General features: G+C 40.6%; 1 protein-coding gene across 1 annotated transcript in view; it reads left to right on the forward strand.

Moving 5' to 3' along the window:
• Positions 1–7427: 7427 nt before the first annotated feature.
• Positions 7428–14324, forward strand: part of BMT2 (base methyltransferase of 25S rRNA 2 homolog) — a 35630-nt gene continuing 28733 nt past the window's right edge. The window contains exon 1 of the mRNA XM_054817167.1: positions 7428–7651. Coding sequence (XP_054673142.1) covers positions 7474–7651 — 178 coding nt within the window. The 5' untranslated portion in view covers positions 7428–7473. The remainder of the gene's footprint in view (positions 7652–14324) is intronic.

A 14324-nucleotide genomic window follows, 5' to 3' on the forward strand; every position in this document is an offset into this window, starting at 1 on the left:
CGTGGCTGCAAGGCCGGCCTTCAGCACAGGCGCTACCCTTCACTGCTTTTAGTGAGACTGAAATTGTGCCCAGGTGACGAAGTGATGGGAGTTGTGGAAATCCTTCAGGAAAGCAGGAAAATGAGACAGGAGTGGGTGCCAGAAGCCAGACTGGGGGCTTGGAGGGATGTGAGGGAGCTGAGGCAGGTGGTGGACGGAGGGCTGGCATGGCGTTGCTGTCATGGGGGTTCAGGTGAACAAGATGGTGGGAGCCATGCAGGACCTGCTGGGGAAGGGAAAGCACAGCAGAACAGCAAAAAACTCCACATGACGGCCCCCGCTCTCACATGGGACAGGGATGAGGTGCTGCTGCGGCCCCCCGCGCAGGAAACATCCGACGGGAACTGAAAGAAGGGGCGTTTGAAGGTAGATGGGTATTTCCTTGCTGTTTGACAATTTTATTTAACCTGCATTTAATATAATGATTTATGTAATGTGTAGCTCAAACACACATATTTTAAATTATTATTTAAATGTTTTCAGCGTGTGAGAATTCATTATTTCAACAAGACTTAAGATTCCGACCATAATTACAGCACTTAATAATGGAAACTAATTAGTCTAAAGTTCTTCTAGGAGTTAACAAGATGGTTAATGTACAAGAACATTCTTACACACAGAGAAAGGTTATAGACATTTTTATTAGCCAGAACTCTGAAAGACTTCAAGACTTTTACTAAGTCTTAAGTAAAATCTGAACACCAGTATGAAATGTATCTCTCCATTAACTGCTACAGTACCTTTCTGCTTTATTTCCTAGTTTTTGAACATAACAGTTTATCAGTGTACCCTCAACAAATTGAAATGGTTATTTAATTTTATCACAACTCTACCTATCTTTAAATAAGCATTTTGGAACTGCTGTCTTCTTCTGCAGACTGAAATCTCATTCATACCTCAGGGCAGCTGCTATCAGATCATTCTTAATCCATAGTAATAGGAGATAAAATTTTAAAAAAATCTAGTGTGGAGAATGCTCACTTCATGGTATTTGTGTCGCAGTTGTTTTATTAGGTGTTTGGGAGAAGAAAAGAGAAACCATTCTTCTAACAGTAGATAATCTTTATCTGTGGTGCTCATATGGGAAAACTATTGCATGCCTTTGTGTACTTACTATAAAAAATTCTGAAACAGCATTAATATTTGTGGTTTCATTTGTCCTACCATCATTCTTTAGGCTCCTAAGTCCTGATCCTTCAAACCGAAGATGAGAGCACTGGCCCTTTTAATTTTATTGATAATATCTCAGGCATTAATGTCACTGAGGCCAGACTTACCCAAATGAACTGTGCACCGAATACCATGTGTGCAGGGTAAGAGGTTTGGCATTCCTTGCTCTTCCTGAAGTATATTATACCGCCTGCAACATGTTGTCCCAAAGATAGAGCTCCGTTTGATGTTGTATGAATAGACTTTGTTGTTCTCTCATCCTCTTAACTGAAAACTTGACTTGAAATTCAGTAAAGTCCCAAATAAACCACATGACAATATTCAAGAGGCAGGAGAGATTAAAGGGTTGGGCAATCTTTGGAATAGACAGGAATAGTTTATGCATACTAGAGATGTATTCCTTTATAGGGCATAGCTAATGATACCCAAAATATCTTCTCCCACACCCTCTCAGGACTTAGGAGGGGAAAAAAAGAGAAAAGTGAAATGATGCAGCATACCCTGATCTATCCACAGCATCACAGAAATGGATTATTCTCCATAGATTTTTAATTTTTTTTCTGTCTCAAAAACTCACATGCAGCTTAGTCTTTCTCTGGGTGTTTTTCAGTACCCACAACTCCAATCAGACTGTGAGGTCATCTTAGTTTATGAGTCAGGCTATCATACCTGCAATACAAGATTACAGGGATATAGCAGTATTTGCCGAGTTGAAAATGACCTTATGTACAGCTACATTGCTATTGAGCTGAACTGGAATTATACATACCTGACCCATACAGGAAGACTGGAATCTGAATCCCAAGAATTGAGAACATCTTTAAGGCTACTGGGTTCCACAGATGCACAAACATAAAAGCTTTCCTACTAGCACCTTGAAGTTACTGTGTCTGAATTGATTACTCAGCAAGTTTACCCACAGCAGCTGACAGAAACATGAATCAGTGCTAAAACCACATACTATTTTGACTGACATTGGAAGAAAACCAGTTAGACCTGCTGGATGTTTTGACATCTCTTGCTAAATCAAAGTGATTTTATGAGTTAATCTTTTATGGCAGAAAGAAATCAGCTAAGAAGAAACTCAATCTAGAAACAGTAGCTAGTAGTTTTTCTTAAAGCAATCATTATATTGACTCTCTTCATTTAATAATTCATACATTCCAAACAACAGAGGAATGTGCTTAGACTAAAATCAATGAAAAACAGATTTTCAAGGGAATTTGGGATTACTTTTCAATAATTTATGTTTATATTAAATGATCTTTGTTAATAGAGTATTAAGTATGTTTGCGATGCTTATGTTGCAAGGAAGTTGTACAATGAAGTACAGCATTTATTCGAAAAATGTATTATCTGTTCTCAGCATTACAGGACCATTTTACTTTCTAAGCATACACATGACATTCAGAATAACTTGGGTATAAGGTACTGGTTTTCAGTAAACATTTCAGTAGTTCAACAGAATTTAACTCCCACTGTACTATTAAACAAGTGACAGGCTGAAGGGATTAACAAAGTCTTAACTTTTCCCTGCTGTGTCAAAAGAAACACCTCCTTTCCATGGACAGACACAGTTGGTATGTGCTGGCCACAATGGAGGTGATGAATGTATTGTTTATCAGAAATGCTGGCTACTGTTAAAACTATTTCTGCCTTACTGCAATGCAAGCTAACAAGCAATAGACATGATGTTAAGAAACAAAATCTCCTATCAGTATCTAATTCTCGTGGTCTTGAGGATACATAATTAGACTCCATAACAAGCTGCCATGTGTGAAGGATTTTTCAGCCTTCTTCTCCAGGTTGCGTGTCTCTGCCTACTTGAGGAGCAACTTTAATTGGTCTTTCAATAGAAGAATCCTCTCTTTTCCAGAAAGAAAATGTTTATTTCTGTAAATATTTGGACTTCAGATGCAAAATGAAGTAAATATCAAGCCTATTTTTTCCACTAAAATACACAGGGGACTAAGTAATGGGACTGCTGATGTAAACTTACTTTTAGAGGTGTCAACCTCCAGGAATGGAATCCAGAATCTGTAGTTATAAAATTATTGTTATGGGGTAGCAGTTTTAATTACTATGTAATTTTAATTACTAAATTACTAAAGTGTGTAGTCTGGAGAAATGTAATGATGGACCAGCTCTTAATAATTGCCTTAGTGCAAATTCAGGGATGTGACTCCCACTTTTTAAAGCAAATTATCTTATTTTTGTGGCTTATAGGACTCCACAATTAATGAAGAAGAAAAATCTTAAATTCAAGGCAAATGTGCTATTACTGCCTGTTTGTCTTCCCTTTGGATACACGTAGTAAAAACAGTTCTGCATCTAACAGAGAACCTTTTACTCCTTTTAAATTACCACAATGTTTCAGTGTTCCATTAAAATCATTACATGGTAATATTTTTGCAGATTACATTGCATTAGAGACTCTTATGATGTCATCACACTGGAGAGAGTGTTGTCTAGAAAGGTTTCTTCTCTTTGATGCTGTGCCATTTTTTTGGTTCCTGATAGAAGGCATGAAGAGGCTGAGAAGACTTGATTGTCAAAAGTACCACTGAAATAGAGATGGAAGCAGAGCACTGCTGATTTGTGCAGCTCAGAAAGTTTTTATGTTACTTTTCTTCCACAGTTTCCCTGGGGAGAAAGACTGAAAATATAGGCTGCTGTCACCCTTCCCTCAGGAAGGAAGAACACTTCCACTTTGTATAATCTGGTAGTAAAGATGTGGGTTCAGATCCCCTCGGGCAGAGCAGGGATGTGAACTGGTTTTCCCACATCCTCAAGTGAACGTTCCAGCCATTGGAGTACTGGAAAGGGCTGGGGTTATTCCTCCTCCTGGCCTGTGAATTGAGACTTTTGTTTCTAAAGCTATTCATGAAAACTGATGGGCACTGAGATATTGCAGAAATGTCAAAAGAAACTGTTCTAGTCTGCCCTAAATCAGTTTTGTTTTGTTTTGTTTTGTTTTTTGTTTTGTTTTGTTTTGTTTTAAGAAAGTAACTAGTACACGGAGGATTGTTTGGCCATTTCCTACATTCGAGATAGTAAACCCAGCTGCTCAAAATGAGGCTTTCCCAGATGGTCAAACTCCATTGTCCCCATCAGGACACAGGTATTTTATTGCCTTATCCCCTGGGAGTAAGTGCACGCATCCTTATTGCTCGTTCTGCTCTAGTGCCTCGGGGACAATCACAAGATTTATGTTCATCTTCATTTGTTCCTTGACTCTTCCTGTACTGTGTTCAAGAAATGTATTGAGCACAGATGTTTTTCTTGGAAGGAGCACTGGGTCATCAGTTCCAGGCCTGCCAGAACTGGTCCTGCTTTAATTGCCCACTCCATCACCCCCTGGGTACCTCCATGCAGAGCTCTGGGGAAGCACCTCCTTCGATCGCTTTGCATTCGGAGTCTGTCGCTGGGAGCCAACTCTTACCACATATTCTGAGGTAAGTATCTGTGTGTCCTGAAAGCATAAAGCCTCTTCCTCAAGTATTTAATTTTTGTTCCTGGAAAAACTTGACATCTGGTAAATGCTGTTTACTTGCTTATTGAAACTAAACTTCTAAGTTACTTCTTTAAGAAGGAAGAATGTATTTTATATCTTGGTCTATTTTCATATAGAACCACTTTTGTTAAAAATTCTATACTTCTGTATTTCCTATTTTTTAATAATAGCTTGTACACCTAGATATGAAAGTAGTCTGCATTAAAATACTGAGTTGGATTTTTCCCTTGTTGACATATTTCTAAAATATCAGAAAATAATCAAAATGTTGAAAATATAAAGCAACATCATTAACTTTTATTAAAAATGGAGTCATGTAAAAACTCTACAATGTAAAGTCATGCTAACAAAGTATGTCTAATATTAATACTGTAAGTTTTGAAATAATTGTGATAAATTAAAACCACTTTGTATTTAAAACTGCTTTGTTAGTTTTAGAAAGAATTCCTGAGAACTGAAAAACAACAGTGATAACATCATTCGAACACTAACTTTTTATTATTATTCTGAGAGAGCATATTTCACACAAGTGCAATTTCCCCCCATTTTCCAATTGTACAATTAGATTTCCAACTTTCCAAACCACAGATACACTCATATTTTGAGTGTGTACCCTACACTTCTTGAGTCTGGAGGCTCGCAGCTGGGGGTGTTGATGCTACAGCAGTATCTGTTAGGCATCCTCCAAATGCCTCCATCTCTTTTCTGTCACCCTAGTACCCATACTCTTCTGAGAAGGCTCCCTCACTGCTCTCCTAGTATCATGCCACACGCAGAAGACTGGCTCATGCTTTTCCTCTTCATCCTGTGCTTCCCCAAATCCTACACAATGTAAAAGTGGAAGGCCCATTAACCACCGTGTAGGCTGCCTCTTAACCAAGAGGTTCCTAGTAGTTATCAATGTAACCTCTTTTTACACTGACTTAATTGTTCTTATGTGGACTTGCATATAAAACTAGAAACAGAAATATTTTACAAAGCTGTCATTAACCCCAGAACCAAGTCTTCTTTCTAATTCAGATTTAACTTCCTGGATCAGTTCGGTGAATATGAAATACAATAACTCATATGAGAAGCTAATTTTCAGATGTTTTCCAAGTCAAGGTAAAATGAATATATACTGGTATTTTTTATTAATTAACACATGCTCCTTTTTTTTCAGTTTCAAAATTAAAAGAAAAATGTAACTAAAAGAGTAACTAAATCACTACAATTCTCTTTCCTCTCTTAGTGCTGATGTTGGTAGCAAAAATTTAAATTCTCCTTCCATCATTCTCCTGTACTGTGAGAAAAAAAAACCTGAAATACTCTGACAATAAAATACATAATGGTGTGTGATGGAAGATCCAAACTATACTGAAGATTTTTACACACTTACCAAAAAATAACAGTACTGAAAAAGCTGGACCTTTAGTCATAATGTGCAACCCACTTTCAGAGCGATGGGTGTGATGCAGTGTTTGCCTGCATAGCTCAGAGTGACATGAAAAAAGGATGGTTTTGCAGTCAATAACAATGAAAAGCTTTTGTTTGGACATAGCTGTTTTGTCTTGATAACTGCACTTTCAAAAAGTTTATCCGAAATGCGGAATACCACCGTGCTCTGTGATGACCTCTAAAATCTTTTTGGCAGGGCTGACAGGGTGCTGATAAGGACCTGTCATACACCCCACCACATGAAGTCGCATGTGTCACTGACTTCTCATTAGCATGAAATCTTGACCCTACCCAAGTCAGATTTGTCATCAATTTAATTGTAGCCGCAATTACCTCCTTAATGTTTTTGAACACCTTCAGAGAAGACAATAAGCTGCTGCTGGCCAAGTCAAACAAGCAAGCAACTTCATGGCAGATTTCCCTGCCGTGATCTCCTGAGGAATGGTTTTGTCTCCTATTTCCAGCAATGACTGCAAGAGAGAATTGAAGTTCTTTGCGTTTGGTGAAAGGTTGAAGCTGGTCAGAGAGACCTGTAGATGAAGGTCTTCCCCTGTACGGTGCCGTTTGGCTGGCTGCAAGCGTTGCTCCTGCTCCGGCAGTGTATTTCCACCCAAATAACATCAAAAACTGTACTCTGCCAAGAAACGGGCCCAGCAGCTCCATGAAGACAGCCTGTGCTCTTCAAATGGCTGCATCCACACCACAGACACCAACTTACCAAGGTTTGCTTTAACTTATTTTGAATTCAGTTTGTTTCCACAAGATCTTTTGTAGGTGGTTAATGGGTTTTACCACCCTGCTTCGGAGGGACCCACACCCCCAGATCTTTAAAGGGGTCTCTGGGGTAGTGTGTGAACTGAGGAGACACCGGGAGCCCAGAGGAGCCCCTGCTGCAGCAGTGCCCTGGAAGACGTGCTGCCCTTGTACCCTTAACGTCTTTTCATCTAATTTCTCCCACCTATTAAGCGCCACAGGGTGACCTGCTCCCGATATGGGGTGTGGAAAGTTTTTCTGGAAATAACCAAGCCAACACCTCCAGGGTGCCCGGGGCGCGGCCAACCCCGTGCCCTCAAGGACGAAAAAGGCCACAAGGCATCGGGCGCCCCGGACGGCCTCACCGGGAGGCCCGTTGCCGAGGCCCGTTGCCGCCCGGCGGAGGCGCGGCCCTGGGGCGGCGGGGGCCGGAGAAGACTCCATCTCCCGGCATGCCGGGCGGGGCGGGGCGAGCGGCCGCGCATGCCCCTTTGCCATAGCGCCCGGCGCTCACGTCTCCCCCTCAGCCGGGCTGCGCGCGGCGGAGCAGCGGTAAGACCATGGAGGCTGTTCCACAGACATGGCCCCGGCCCGGTGGGGCCTCCGCCGCTGCCGCCGCCCCTGCTCCCCTCCTGCCGTTGCCGCCGCCCCCGGAGCAGGAGCGGAAGCTGGAGCAGGAGAAGCTGTCAGGGGTGGTGAAGAGCGTCCACCGGCGGCTGCGCAAGAAGTACCGGGAAGGTAACCGTGGAGGAGGGGGCCGCCCCCTCCGCGCCGCCCGGGCCTGGTGGTCCCGCTCCCCTCACCGCGGTAGCCAGGCTGGGAGCGGGGGGCTGTCCGGCGGGGAGCCGCCGTGCCGCGGCGGGAGGAGGGGAGCCGCCCCCGCGGGGTCTCCGCGCGGATCGGGGTGTCCATGTCCCCCCCATTCCCTCCCGCGGGCGAGTCGCTGCGGGGCGACCCGGGTCCCCCCAGCCGCTGCCGGAGCGCTGCGGGCCGCCTGGGCCGCGGACCGCTGCCGAAGGGGGTGTGTCGGGGGGGGGGGTGGCCGGGAACAGCGCCGGGCTCGCTTCCTGCTCCTCCCCGGGCGACCGGGGCGCCGCTACCGTCGGCTGTCCGCAGCCCCGCCGAGGAGCCCTGGTCGGGTCTGCCGAGGTTTTGCCGCTTTCCGTGGGCTCTTGGCAGCGGAGACCCCTTCGTGGCTCAGGAGGGCTGACGGCGCATGTCTAGGAGCTTTTCCCGTGGGATGTAGGAGAAAAGGATTGGTGTGCACGGATAATGCTGCGAGGTGAAAACGTGCATTTGGCTAAAGGTGTGCTACACCTCTGTATGGACATGGGTGCGTCCCTACGTTACCGCTCCGTGTGACGTTTAATAGCTCATAGCTGCAGCGAGGCCTTTCACCACAGGCAGCTTCCAAGTCGTATGGCAATGTTTTCCAAACTGGGAATCTGCAGGAGTGGGGAGAACAGTAGGTCATGAATGCCAAGAGAGATTGAATGGTAATCTGGAGAGGCACAGGTCTTTGTGAATTGTTTGTGCCTCCTGTCTTTTGGATGTGGAGAAATAGTTCACGCTGGAGCACTAAGCAAAAGAGTTGGGGAAAAGCTGATCTAAAATAAATTACTCTGAGTCCTTGAAAAATCTACTTTGTCATGAGTATTAATGCTCTTACGCAAGGTTCTTATGGGTGGTATTGGAATGCTTAAAACTTCCCAGAAATGCTTTCAGATGAATGTCAGAGTTGAGATTTGTTTGCTGAAATCTGTAGTCTCCTCAGGTTGATGGTAATGATCTGCCTAATCTTTATAAGACAGGTTACAAAAAATCATCCATTCATTCTTTCAGTGAATCCACAGCTCTTTGCTAACCTGGTGCATCCCTCAAGAAGGACACTTACGAAGTGGGAACCCTTTCTGTTGTAGGCACTAGTTCTTCCCTCTCTTCTATGTCTGCCTATAACACTTCTGTTAAAGTAACAAGGTCATTCTGCTTTCTTCAGATGTCTCCATGGGAGCCTGCCCGTGGGATTTGGGCACAGATATCTACCTGTGTAGACACTGATCAAGAGTCACTGTTTATTTTGGCCTCGGTGAGCCAAAACTGAAGGGAGGATCTCCCTTGTTCTCCTGACATTTAAAGGAACATAGTACATTTTAATAGTCAAATCCTGGCAAAAGAGCCCAGCTTTGAGAAGTTCATATTTCTCTGTTATTTTGGAGTGCCTGCAGATTAAGACAAGCATTGGCACTGTTAACTTTAAAAAAAATGTGAGTAATCACTATAATTGAATTTTTTTTAGATAAGAGCCTAAATTACACAGAAGTCTATGTAAGCCTACTTCTCAGCAAAGAGCAAGTTAGTATGTAAGGGTAAGTTGTGTTTTATCTTTAGTTCAATGTAATTGGTTAAATGAAAGAGCAAGTAGTACTCTTAACTTACTTCCTATGTCCTATAAATCATGTGCTAGTGAAAACCTTACAGTGACTTTTCTAGTCACTCTAAATTAGCAACATTGTATGTATTTTCATGGAGAGAGTTAAAACCCAAACAGTACATCATATCACATTTGTGCAACAAGGAGAGTTCTGCCCACTACCTACTCATCCGATAGTAGGTGGTCTTTACAAGTTACTAGTAGTTGTAGTCCTTCATATATGTCAGGTTGTTTCAACTACAGAATTTTATTTTTGGAGTCTTTTCTCCCTACGTTTATCTGTGCTTCTAAAAGCAGACTTGAGAATCTCCTCCCTAAATGACTTTCATGTCATTCTGAAATTGTAATACTAGTACATGCTTGACCTCTGAGGGATCTTTTCTTGGGTTTTTTTTTTTTTGTTTGTACCCTGACAGAATCAAAGTTGACAGTTTGCTAAAGAGAAGTAAAAAAAGCAACAAATCATGTGTAATTTCTCAGTACAAATTGATTTATAACTTGGGTATGAAAAAGCAAAAGTACAAAAAATGCACCCTTGGTTATATGCTTACAGCTTATTACACGTGGAAAGCCTCTTGTCTCCACAGTGCAGTGCATCCACTTCCATATGAAACAGAAACAGAGCTGTCTGTATTATTCCAGAATATTGTATTGTCCTTTTTTTGTTTGGTCTTCTTTTTTACTGTGCCTCTTCTCACATTTACTAGAGTTCTATGAAGCTAGTTTCCATTTTGTCTAAATAAGCAAACAGTACTGGAGTTGCTGTTGCATGGACTTCGGTGCTTTATATGTAGATATTAAAATAGAATTGCCTATTAATTTTGTTGGCAGAGGAAAAAGCATGTTGAGTATCCTTCTGAAAGCTATATGATTATGTTGCACAGAGTGGAGAGGTCTAAGAAAGCCCTTGGTATTGTAATATGATCTTAAGTTACTGTCTTCTGTTAGAAGTGTAGAAGGGAAATAGATGCTTCCTTGAGACACCGAGATGTTTGTTGATAGAAGTTATACAGGCTTGATTTTAATAAGCTGATTTGAGAATTGATTTGCCTTGCTGATGTTAGCAAGCCTTGAGTTTCAATGAGCAATTGTAAAAGGCAAGCCCAGTGTATTATCTGACTTGCTTATAACTGGCACCATTGTTATAATTTTGTTTCATTTCCCACAATGGTTCCCCTCTTTTTTGAAGATGAGCCAGTGGGAAAGTGACAATGTGCTTCAAAACTGCAAGCTAACATGTTTCTGAAGAAGTTGCATACTTGTAAAAGTGCAAAAACAATATTTCTAACCTAGGGATGCATCGCAACAAAATTTTTGCACTTTCTAAGGAATTACTAGAGTAAAGGTTAGGCAGCATCATGTCATCTAAAGGTTTGGTTTTGTGTTGTTTTTTTTTTTTCTTGGTGAAAAACTATAACTCTTGAGATTTATCAAAGCTGAATCTTGGCTTCTTTTTTAATTTCTGCATTTGTTGAACTACTTCTACTTGTAAGTATGGTGGATGGATTTTATATGTACTTCTGTACTGTGGCTCATGTCATATCAGCATGCCAGTGTATGACAAGCATCTGCCATGTTCAGAATGGTTCAGCTTAAATTCTTTGAAGTTTGCATTGAAGTGCATTTTTTTTTCAACAATTTTAACTTTTTTACTGTGTGACGAGTACTTACCTTTTCCTATTTTTGGGATACGACTAATCTAATATGACTTCTAGTGGGAATATTTATATTTTTTTCTCCTTTTTAATCTTTTTTGATTTCCTTCCCTTCCCCTTATACTCTCTCTGTTAATTAGTAAATAAAGAAGGGAAGCATGAAATCATAAGTGCCATGGCTGATTTGGTGTTTTGCAATGGTAGGATTCTCTTTTTTCCACTGTGGATCCTATGGTAATATTATATGTCATATATTTTAAAATGGTCTAATGAAGTTTAAGAAAGTTCGGAGTCTTTAGTGTGGGGGAAAGAAAGTGTATTTTTTTTTTTTTTTCAATTAAGGTGTTGATTGGTCCTTGTCCACACTGAGTAAATGTGTCAACTAAATTAGCTAATCATTAATAAGTTGTTTCAAACTACTTTAAGGCAGTGATACAGACAGATAAAACCTGTCTAGTGGTTCCTAAAAATACACGTAATTCCTCATGTTAGCCTATAAACTTTGTCTTAATGAAGAAAACTTTAAGTGAGACAAAGCACACTGAGGTGTAATGTGTTCATTTAGGAGTGTATCTCATTAGCATAAGACTCATGTTTTTCTGCCTTTTTACTTCTGTTTCCTGTCCAAATGGATTAGTTTAATCTTAATTACCTTACTCACCAGGGTAAAAGCCAAGAGCTGAAACAACTCTCAAGTGCTCAGTTATATACTTATGAGAAACTTCAGGGTTCTGCATGCTTGACACAAGCACTTAGAAAGTACGGAAATCAGGGGGTTTGATGAGACTTGAATTTCTTCTACTAGCCTGTTACAACATGGGGATGGAGGGGAAAAAAACCCAATTTTTGTTTTAGTCTCTTGCTCTTGGTTCTGTTGCCTGGTACTGTAGGTGACCCCAAATTTTACAGGATTTTCCTCTATGCATCTCTGAGGCACCTGCAGCCACGGGCTGGAGCATGTCGTATCGGTTGCATATATGCATGTATGTTGCATATATTGCATGTATGCTGATGTCTGTCAAGCCTGACAGGCTTGTAAAAGCAGATGTAGTGGTTTGTAGGGAAATAAACATGACCTATTGAACATCTGCTATGTGATGTTTGTTTTTTCTTTTTTGTTTCCAGTTGCTTATAGCAGCCAAGTAGGTTTAATTTTGACTGGGATAAAAATCCCTTCCCCTGATATAGAAGCAGCCTTTTTTCCTCCAAGTTGTTTGTTACCTTTGTAGTCACACAGAGCTGCATTAAGTAAACATTTTCTGTGCAGCATAACTCTGTTATAAATGGGTTTTGTATGTAGTCTGGAAAGATGATTTACAGGACCCTCTACTTCTCCCTGGAAATCCTGTATTGAGTACAAGTGGAAAAATTTGCTGAGGTATTTGTAAAGTTATTTTATGAAATGTTTTGCTTTGTGTTTACTAAAATGTTTCATTTCTTCTTCCATACACCTGTTAAGGCTGGTCAGGCTTAGAATCACGCAGAACTGGTATTTGTCCCGATATTAGTTACTGGATCACAGAAGCTGATAGAAACATTTCTAGGTGGTAGTTTGGTTCCTTAAAAGAAAGACTTGTTGAAACTAAAAAGAAGTGGATAATAACTTTATTAAGAAATTTTTAAATCCAGAAGATTAGGAAGAATTTACAGGACCCTGCCTGAGAATAATAAGTAGCGTGAGTAGGTAAGTGGTTTAGACATTCATGTGAGAAGTGTCGTTGTGAAGTCAGTTGTTTTATGGTCTCTTCCTCTCTCATGTTTTTCATGAAAAGCCTTGAGAGAGCTTAAGTTCTTCCTGATGTGAAACAGGAAACATTTTGAAATAGTGGCATTTTTCACAGGACAGGAAAACTTTGTCACTGAACTCCACACGATAAGTGAACAGTTGTTACTCCTTTTTTTTTTTAAAAAATATAACTGGTTTACTGTAGAAATAAACCTAAGTTTTCAAGATCTCCATTTGTCTTTCCACACTTGCATTAATTTCTTGGAAGAGGGAGACATTTTATAATACTAAGTGTTACATTTTCAAGCAATAGAAAGTAAATGTCATTTCATTAAAATTAAAATTGATGCTATTTTATGACACTGGCAATAAGATATGATTGCCCTTACTGTTTGCACACCACAGTTTTGCAGTGAAACTTTCATTAGAAATCCCATAATATTTTACAGTTTGGGGGATTGAGTCATTGGTATCATTTAGTTAGCCCACAAATTTTGAAAACCCACTGGCTCCGGCACAGACTTGCATGCACTGAACAACCGGCTATATGTAACCTTCTTCCCTGCTTCTTTATTGCCTTGACAGGGAAGATGGTGTTCCTATTGCAGGGTCAGCATAATGAAATCTGTAACTGTGCCTCAGCTGCTTCCGATTTTTTGCTCCTATGTTTGCACAAATCTGCCAAAATCAGTAGTTTCTGTAATGTGTTCATCTCTGCGTTGGTGGTGTTAAGGTGCAGCACGTAGTCCATCCCACAAAGTCAGGTTTGGGGGAAGAGAGGGGTGATAGTTTCCAATAGAGTAGAACCAACACCTGGGGGCAGTAATTGCTTTAACTATCACAAATAGGCTCCCCACTGTTTGTGTGACAGCCATCAGAGATTTATAGCAAATCAGAGACACAAATCATTCTTTAGGGTGATATAAGCTGACCCCCAATAGATGCTTTAAGTAGCAGACGGATTGTACCCTGGCAGTCTGTTTAGTGTAAACAGATAGATAGGAAGTTTACCCAGCGGGTCAGATGTAGAAATCCACATTTGGTCAAGTGTATTCTTTCTATGTGAGTAGAAGAGCTAGATAGAGGAAAATGAGATTCTTGCATTTTTTCCTAAAAAAAAAAAAAAAAAAAAAAAATTTATTGTGAAATATTTCAGGTAAATCCTAAGAAAAGTAAAGCAAATACTAGTCAGACAAGAGAAGAAAAATATTAGCTATGATTGCTTGAACTTTGCCCAAGTTGAAGTTCATGTTCTGTATTTAAACATGTAAAATTGGAAAACAGTGAGGCCAAAAATACCTATTGTCTTTCACAAAAATACTGGATATGCTGTTTTAGTAAGACAGATGTTCAGTAAGTTTCTAGTTTATCTTGTATACACTGAAAGTTGTAAATAGCATAGTATTAGCTGATATTCCTCATGTAATTAATTTTATTAATCATTGCCACAGTGTCCAGATATTTAGTAGTACAGCTAAATTTCAACTGACAAGTCACTGTTAACGAGGAAATTGTTGGATATTCATAGGAATTTGATTTCAGCTTTAGCCTAGTGGACAGTGTAGGGTTGCTTTTCCCATTTACTGTTTAGCATGTTGT

This window comes from Grus americana, chromosome 1, assembly GCF_028858705.1.
Source record: "Grus americana isolate bGruAme1 chromosome 1, bGruAme1.mat, whole genome shotgun sequence".
In the NCBI taxonomy this organism is placed as follows: Eukaryota; Metazoa; Chordata; class Aves; order Gruiformes; family Gruidae; genus Grus; species Grus americana.